General features: G+C 37.6%; 1 protein-coding gene across 1 annotated transcript in view; it reads left to right on the top strand.

The window, feature by feature from the left end:
• Window positions 1–9,872, top strand: part of LOC122798207 (potassium voltage-gated channel subfamily H member 8-like) — a 190,667-nt gene that overhangs the window by 11,369 nt on the left and 169,426 nt on the right. Inside the window, exon 2 of the mRNA XM_044066963.1 lies at window positions 2,934–3,040. Coding sequence (XP_043922898.1) covers window positions 2,934–3,040 — 107 coding nt within the window. The remainder of the gene's footprint in view (window positions 1–2,933; window positions 3,041–9,872) is intronic.

Genomic DNA, 9,872 nt, shown 5'->3' with positions numbered 1-9,872 from the left:
AACCCTCAGGCCCTGACTCCAGAAAGGAAGTCTATGCTTCAAGACAATTGAGAATCAATTAAAAGCACAGGATTTATTTATCTTAATATTCAGTTGAACAGCACTTTTAAGCACAAAAAGTTATAATTTAGCGTGCTTTTCATCCCAAACTAACTTAAAGCAAGACTTCATCAGAAAGAATCAGAGTACTTTGGAACACATTCTTAAGTACTAAGGGTTTGCTTACATCATAACTGGTTGATTAATCAAGCAAACAAAGGTTGAAAATGGGAAGATATAACAAAGGGAGGAACACAGAAGAAAAACATCAAGAGAGTTGTGCTGGAGAAGGTTGGAGAAGAGGGGTACTATGTTTTTGGGGGGATAACCCCACTATTTTTCAGTTATTTTTTTATATATGAGGGTAGTGTGACGTAGCTCATAGGTACAGGGGTGTAGGAGAGAGGGTAAGGGAAGGAAGGGGGTGACAAGGATTATAGCCCAACATCTGTCCCTGGTCTACAAGGCACTGCCTGATGGTGTTCCATTGGAGGATTCTGTTGTTGAGAAGGCAGGAGCCTGTGGTGATACAGTGGTCGGCACTGACTTGGACAGTATGTATAATACCCACTGTAGAGAAGCCTCGACTGGCTGAAGGCATTTGTCATTGACCTGCTCCACCACGTCCTTAACCAATCTTCATGTGCTAGAATGAAACATAAAAACTGTAGTCAGTGGTGGGTACTGGAGATGATGGACTATGAAGTGAAATACTTCACTGATATTGACTGTTTTCTGGGTCTAAGTATGGTACTTGAATGAGATGTGTGAAGCACAGAGGAGTCAGTAGAAGTAATATGATAGCAGGCCATGAGAAGTTGTATGTGGAGGACTGGGGTGTATTGATGGCATGTAAATAGTAGGAGTAACTATAAGTAACAGTATAGGAAAGTGTTGTAATAAGTTTGTTTGTATTAACTAGCCAGGAGGTGCTTACATTCCTTTTTGATCTTTGCTTATTGTGGTAGGGGAGTGCAGTGCATATGGTGATGGTGTTACTGGTAAAGACCCTGCAATGACTACTGCTTTCATACAGCATTCTCTTTTTCAGTCTCCTTGCAGTCACTATAAAATACGTTTTGAAAAGGGATCCACAAAGAGTTATCTAAGTGCAAAAACATATATTTAAATTGCACTGCAAGAATTGTTTAAAATTGACAGCCAGAGTACACAGATGTCCAGAACACAATTACTTAAGCAAATGGTGCAACCTTCAAAATAGCAGTGAAGACACCCTGCATGAGAGTGGCTGTGTGGATATGTTTGCCACCCTAATAGTCATGCTTACTACACATAACCTTGCTCTGCCAATGTATGTAAATAAGGGAATACAAATGTAGGAGGAACACTCCAGTTGCTGAGTGCAGGATTTGCCAACTACTAACAGGAATATTTTAAACAAAAAGGACAAAGAATTTTAGCAGTGAGACACATTCTTGCGATAACTGATGTAGTCAGACGAAAGATAACAATAAGCAGAGGAGTTTACGATTGTGCTGGTGACTAATATTTACTTTTCAGCCAATAAACTTCACTAAAGCATTACAATCAGCCTTGAGTAGCAGACAGATTACTGCATATTGAACATAAAGTTTAGTAATAAGTAGTTATAATATTTAGTTTAAAATAAGATGAAGGAAGACAAGCTCGCTCTTGCTGTCTGCTTAACTCAGAGCTTTCAGTGTAATTGGTCACTTTGGTACATACCAGATAATAGCTCTACTCTTTGAGTCCTATGTTAACAAACTAATGGGCTGTGGCCTCAGCACAAAAGATGTTTGTATCATACAAAATGCAGTCTGTGAAGAGGAAACAGTTCCATTATGGTGAAACCAGGGCTAATCAGCAGTGGCTAACGCAAGGTGGTGAAGATGAGCATGAACAACCATAAGTGCAATTTTACATCCTAAAGCTATTCTTCAACATTGGAAATTATATCCCTTACAGCTGGGTTTAAAAATGTATAATCCCCACCAAAATTAGATTTTTCTTTCTTTATAAAAGGAAACCACATTTGAATCAGCCAGCTGTTAACTGAAGAAACAGATACGCTTGCACATATGCATATAAATAGAAAGATACAAAGTGATAAAACTAAGAGCTTACTTCTTCCCTTTTATTACTACTAGAACACATGATAAACATGCAAACAGAACAATAACATTAGCTCTCAAGGAAGGGTCCAACTGTACAGGACAACAAAGGACTTAATTACCTTAATGGTGGAACAGCTGCACAGTGATGCAGCTTCCAGGAAGTACTGTTCATTACTGGGGCTATAGTAATACATTACAACAGGAAGTATCACCAGAAGAAGGCAGTACATGTATGGCAAAGAAAACTGGTTAACCCAATATTTAAATGATTAGCTATGAGAAGAATGGTTCCATAGTAATCCACTACATCAGTGGTCATAGAGGATATCCTAGTTTTGTACTTTTCATTTATTTATTTATGTGTTTGTTTGTTTATATTGGTCTTAAACTGCATGGTTATATATTGCATATATTAAATCAAGGCTTTAGCGTAGTGTATTTTAGAATTAATGTACGTATCATTTAAGATCCTTGCTACATTGTCTAAAGTGTCTTCCATGTTTAAAGCTTCAAATACTTAATTCCATCTCAAGGTGATGAATGTTCTTTCACTGTACTTTTCTTTTTCCATAATCTATCTATCTAATGAATATTTCATTAAAATCTATTCTTTCTGTGGGCTATTGAAAATATAAAGCAACTATATTAAAATTAATGTAATGCACTCATACCAGCTGTATTGTGTATAAGGCAGTATACTAGAATACTTCATGTAAAATTATTTCAAATAATGCAGCAGTAATTTACTTGGAATAGCAATTTGCATACTGAGTAATATTCTGTCACCATTCTGAACAGAATCGTGGATGGAATTGAAGATGGAAGTAACAATGAGGAAAACCAGACCTTTGATTTTGATTCTGAGCAAATAAGAAGGGAGTGCAGGACGTCCCATGCAAACACTGGTAAGAAACACAAAGAAGAAGCATATGCAAACATGAACTTATTATATTCGATACCTCATAAGTACTTTTATTACATGAATGCATAATTCATCTGAATCAGCAGAATTTAATTTAACTGAGTTGCTACAGTGAATTCATCTATCCTATCTTAGAAATCATGATTATATACAATACCATGAAATACTTCAACAATGCTAATTGGTACTGTTATATCTATCTTCGGCTCAAAATGAATCAATGCCAGCTCTAAACATTATGGAGATTTGCTCTGAGGCATAGTCTATTGCCAGTGGTCCATTGGAATTTCCTAGGAGGGGATGCTATTTAAGGAGTGGTAGATACACAGTATTGCAAGATATGGTCACTGTTGTAGACACAATTACCACCAAAATATTTATATATAATTTACAAACACAGCTACATTAAAATGGTAGTTACATGCTTCTAACATGTTACTCATGTCACTGCCTGCTCAGACCAGAGTAGCAGATCTGCCTCAAAATAAGATTGTACATGAAAGAGAGACACATAGGTTGTGGGAAAAAAATTATACTGACATTGACATGTTTAACAGACTGCATGTGGTAGGACTTCTCTGTGTATTGCCACTGAGAGGTTGTTTTACAGGTCAATTATGATTTTTCAGGAAAAGGACAACTGACAAGATGGATAGGCTAAGAGGGAGATACTGACTTCCAGCAGATTAAATATGTGGCAGACAGTATGATAATACAGTTATTACTTTGCTGACTAGGCCATTTAAGGAGATTTCAGATTGCTTCTTGGCTTACTGAGTGATTTGTAAAGAGGTATTGTTTGTTATTAGGCAGGGTAAAAGTAAAATAATTATTTGACTCCTACTCAGAACTGTGGAGTATGTGAAAGAGGCAAAGTTTGCTTGTTGGCCTATTGGGGGCATGACAAAGTCTCACGACTATGGTCAGGTTTTGTGTTGCTGTCAGGAGAAGCTTCAGTCACTGATAACTAGATAAGGATGGACTGATAACTTTACCTATTGATAAAGATGGTGAAGACACACTTGGAGTACCGGCTTTGTGACAAAAAATATTTATCAGTGCTAAACATTGACTTGAAAGCACTGCCAATATTTCATTAGAATGCAGTTGTAAAGAATACTCTGTGAGATATTTTGATTTATGTTCATACCATAATAATGTCATTGTTGATTTGGCAAATGACTATGAGTAGAGACAAGACACAATAGCAGTAATTATTTTATTCAGTTATTAAACAATGATGTAGTCAAGAATTAAAAACCCAGTAAGTATCACAGTAATATTTTGTCCATGTTTATATAGGTGATACTATAGCACATTAGATTAATTTTAGTAGTGGCAAGATATTATGGGATGCCTACAGTGCACACTAAATATCAAGACAATATAAGTCAGTGGCAGGAAAAAAAATGTAGCACATTAGTAAAGAGCATAAACTGAAGGAAATAAAAAAAGTTGAAGTAATGGATCCATTTTTATACAGGTATGTCATGCTGTACTTGAGCAATAAAGTTCATAAACCAACATAACACCTAAAACACAATAAGTAATGTCACAATTGCAAACCTTAGCATGACAAGTCACAAGGAATTTCATAGCCACATAATATACAATGAATCCTGAGCACTTCATATATTATGCTCATGTAATATAATTAACATTTGAGCTTTTTAATTCATAGTTAAATTCATGCATGTCTATTTCTTTACAATTCATTCCCTTCTGTTAATGACATACTGCCTGGGATTCATGAATTCCTAAACTAAGTGCACTCTAAGTGTACCTCATTCTGAGTGAACAAACAACACAATCATAAATAAATAAATGCAATCTGAGGGTCATGCTGCTCAGCACTAGAAGTCTAAATCTCAAGATGCACTTGCTCAAAACACTCCTCAAAATGGAGAACATCGACATTTGTGGTGTAACAGAGACCTGGTTTAAAGCAGCAGAAAGTACCCCTGTGCTACCAGGCTATAACTCATTCCACACCTTTCGGCCCCAGAACATGGACCGAAGAGCAAAAGGCAGTGGTGTCTCTACATTCATGAAGGATATGCACACCTCCAGAGTTCTAGCCCAGCATAACACATGTGAGATACTTCAGGTGCAACTAACATTGGGTAAGATGGCCTGCTATAGGTCTCCAACCATGTTCCAAGACTCTCACTCCATGTTCCTAAGCACCCTGGAAACTATTAGGGTTCAAGCCAACACTCTCATACTAGGTGACTTCAACTACCCCTCTATCAACTGGGAAAACTACTCATGCACTAATACACTGGCCCAATACTTCCTGAAATTCATCATTTCCAATGCCCTGGACTAGCTCATTCTTACCCCCACTAGAGGCAGCAACATTCTTGACATGATTATTACTAACATGGGCAGCCATTGCTCTGCACCAATAGTCAATTCTTCCCTGGTTAGATCTGACCACAAACTAATCTCCATGGAAATCAACATCTCACCCACACTCCGCTGCAAAGGTAACCATCATGAAAAACTTCTCCAAAGCTGACTTTGGGCTCCTAAAAACAGAGGTGGCTGACTTTATGGCACCCATGTCAATAGAAAATAGATGCATGACTGCCAAATCATACACGAATGCACTGTATGAACATGGACATAAATGCATGGAACTAGCCATACCCAACAGAACCAAAATATCTCCTCCAAAAAAAGGAAGCCAATCTGGTGGTCCCCTGCCATTAATAAACTCTACAACAGAAGAAAGAAACTGTTCCAGAAAAATATGAAGTCCCAAGACTAGAAAAACTCCCTTATTATCCTCAACAAAAAGTTGAGATCCCTCATCAAAACCTCTAAAGCCAGCTATGAAGGCAGAATTGCAGCAGACACTAAAAACAACCATAAAGCCTTCTGTAGTTATATTAAGAATGTTCACAGCAATACCCAAGTTTGCTCTGAGTTACTGCGCAATGGTACCTCCTATACTGAGTCAACAGATATTGCCAACATACTAGCTGACAGATTCAGTACCAACTTTATCCCCCTCACCCCACGTATTGGACCAATCACAATACCGGAGGAATGCCAGACACCCAGCATTACTGCAGCACAACTTAAAGCTGCATTGTCCAAGGCCAAGAATACAACTTCCATGGGACCCAACAATATGCCTGGATGTGTTCTACATGAACTACAAAGTGAACTGACATCACATCTGTGTGCCTTGTTCAATCACAGCCTCATCTCAGGCTTTGTCCTTACTGAATGGTGCACTTATGCAGTAATAACTCTCCATAAAGGGGGAGCAACTACAAACCCCGGGAGTTATCACCCCATTAGCTTGACTAGTCTGATATGTAAGGCTATGGAGCACATCGTCATGGACCTAATTAACAAGGATATATGGAATCACCAAACTCTAGATCCTATGCAATTTGGTTTTGTGAAAGGTAGATCATGCCTGCTCAACCTGGTTGACTTCTTTGAGTCAGTCACCAGAGCTGTGGATGAGGGCAAGGCAGTTCATACAGTCTTCCTCGATCTGGCCAAGGCCTTTGATACCATTCCCCACTCAGGAATTATTGCTAAACTCACCAAACTAGGCATCAACCCCTATATTGCTAGGTGGTTGCAAACTGGCTCACAGATAGAACCCACAGTGTGAAAGTAGCAGACTCCAAGTCAGACTGCTGACCAGTCACGAGTGGAGTCCCACAGGGATCGGTCCTGGGTCTTTTCCTGTTTGGCATCTACTTCACAAAAGTCCAGGCCAACACAGAGGGACTCTGGATGATGAAGTTCACAGACAACTGCAAGCTGGGAACCATTATTAACTCCCCAAGTGATGTAGATATCCTACAGAAAGGCCTCACTAAGACCAGTGACTGGTGCTGAAACCAAGACCTTAAGCTTAATGCAATAAATGGCATCATTATCCCCTTTGGGAAAAACTCAGTTCCCACTAATTACCACATCGATGGGAGCCCACTGAATACTGAAGGTGTTATAAGAGATCTGGGGACACAGGTTGACAGGAACCTCTCCTTCAACCACCACATTGCCACTGTGATCAGAAAGTCCTTCTATGTGGCACATCTCATTAGCAAACGCTTTGCATCCAGGAAGAAAGAGGTCATCATCTCTATCTACTCTTCCCTCAGGCCAATCATCGAGTATAATACCCCATTTGTCATGTTAATAGACACATGCAACAGCTGGAAAAGCCACAAAAGTACTTCACAAAAAAGATCCTAGGCCTTAAACACATGTTCTACATGGACAGACTCAAAAAACTCCAGCTATTTTCTGTCTCATATTGTCTATTAAGAGATAATCTCTGCTTGTCTTACAAAGCCATGTCTGGCCCAGCTGTGTTAGAAATGCTACATCTAAAGAAATCCAAATCCCTCCACACCACATTCTCCAGAGACCTCAACCTCATTACCACAATCAACTGAACATGCTGGAAGGACAGGTTCATAACCCAGAGACTGCCCATGCTCTGGAATAGACTTCCCATACATGTCAAGCAGAGCACCGCACTGGCCTTCTTCAAGAGAAATCTTGATGAGTGGATGGGAAATAGAAAGTTCACCCCAGGGATCACTGCAGTGGCTGTACTTGATAGAGGCACTGGGAATTAACGTCAGGCGGCATGATGCCAGGGCACTTCTATGGGCTAGGCTTCTAAAAGCTCCAGGGACATTAGCCTAGTACACACCTATGAACCTATGAACTCATACCTTCTTAGCTTTTCTTCTGATTTTCTTGCAGGCTTAAATATTGAGGGGAATTATCACTGGTTACCATAAAGTGTTAACTACATGCACACTTAGTGTAATCTGCATGACTAGAAAGTACAAGTAATGTGGTAGGGATGTTCTTGAATACAGGACATGTACATTTAGTGTACACTTAGTGTAGGCATTGGTGGATTTGCCCTACTTTCTTCTATTTAACCAAATATTTTATTGTAAAGTTTAACAAAAAACCTCTGTACTTCATTTCCTGTTCACAGGCAAATTGACACTGGTTTAAAATGTTGCACGGACTTTATCTTATAATTGTGTAAAGCATTTGCTCCATCATGGCACTTGGTATTCTTTTTAACAGTCATACCAATGATGCTGTCTACATAACGCATAATACTGCTGTCTGCAGTTTAGCAACAACATTCACTAGTACCTGTCAAGGCATGGAGAAAGTTTCTGGACATATAGACAACTTTAACTGCTTCCATAATTGTCAGTGAACAGTTAAGCATCCCTTATAGCTGTTTTAATTCATATAGGTCCGTATTTTGCCTGTATATTTTAACTATGACAATAAAATAACAAGAACCAAAATTATATTATGGGATTTGTCTTGAGAATGCATCACTGCTATGATGAAACTGAACTGCAGTGAATATGTTTTGTTCCTGAAAATTTGGAGAATGTACTCAGAGAAGAACAACTGTCTAAACTGGAATCATTTCTGGGAATACTTGTTTAAGTGCATTCCATTCACCAAGCTCAAACATTCACTATATATGATCATTCATAATGTTTATTACTTCCTATCTGAAATAAGATCATGTAGGCTTTCAAATAACCTAAATTGCCACCTTACCCTAATATTGTAGCTGATGCCAAACACATTCTATGAACGTTTAAGTTCCATGCTTTCTTTTTTTTTTTTGGTAAGAATTTTTTTTTATTAATTTAGCATATTTACAATATATACACAGAAAGGAAGAAATTCAACTTCACATATTGTTATACATTGATAGGAATATACTGAATCATCTAGGTAATCTTATACAATTAACATATCAAGAGTCTTGGTATTTTAATAGCAAAATTTCAAGGTTATCCCAACAACCAAAAGTCTTCATATGATTTATAAATCTTATTCTGAGCACTTCTCTTTCAGTTTTACATTTTATTGCTGTTAGATTTAAAAATTCTTTGAATGTAGGAACTGAGTTCGATTTCCAGTGTTTGTAATAACTTTTCTAGCTGCTACCAAGGGAGCAGAAAACATTTCTTGCACTTTGGCTTTTACAGATACATGAAGTGGAACAATCATTAGTATTACTCATCTAGTTAAAGAACAATTATCAGACCATAACTCCTTAAAAAACATACTTTTCTCTTCCCAGTATACATTTAATTTTTCACAATCCATAAACATGTGTACCCGATCAGCCTTTACATCTTTACTACATCTCCAACAAACTAAATCATTTTACTAAACTTAGAGACTTTATAGAGAATAACAAGCAATCTATGTATATATTTTTACATAAAAACTTTCCAGTATAAACTTAAATAAGTTTGACTAACTCATTTAAGTAACAAAGTTTTATTCTTAGCATCACTCAATCCACTACTATCTAAAAAAGTTCAGAATTTTGCATCAAAATTATTATTAACAATTAACTTATATACCTTAAACAAGCTTCTTTTCTAGCTCAAGCTACCTTTAATAACAGCATTCATATATTCATATAATGGGGGAACCGTGTTCTGTTCATCTTCAAAATCAAAAACAAGGAGCCCAAAGCAGTGTCAGGAACAACAAATATGAAAGAAGTGAATACACTGCTGCAGCACGGACCAATTCCACTTTAATTTTTATGAGTTCACAACGAACACAATTGACTCCACAGCATACACAGCACGCACAGATTGAACACTTTCTTCCCTTCAACCAGGGACTTCATCAAAATTCTGATTCTCTTATAAACATTAAAGTGGAATTGGTCCGTGCTGCAGCAGTGTATTCACATCTTTCATTTCTGTTCATCTTCATTCATATTATCCAAAAATTCATTTAATTTCTTACTGATGGATAATATT

Source organism: Protopterus annectens, chromosome 3.part1 (genome assembly GCF_019279795.1).
Source record: "Protopterus annectens isolate FY-2018-M chromosome 3.part1, PAN1.0, whole genome shotgun sequence".
Taxonomy (NCBI): Eukaryota; Metazoa; Chordata; order Ceratodontiformes; family Protopteridae; genus Protopterus; species Protopterus annectens.
The sequence above is the reverse complement of the archived record's forward strand: the minus strand, read 5'-3'. Positions and strand labels throughout refer to the sequence as shown.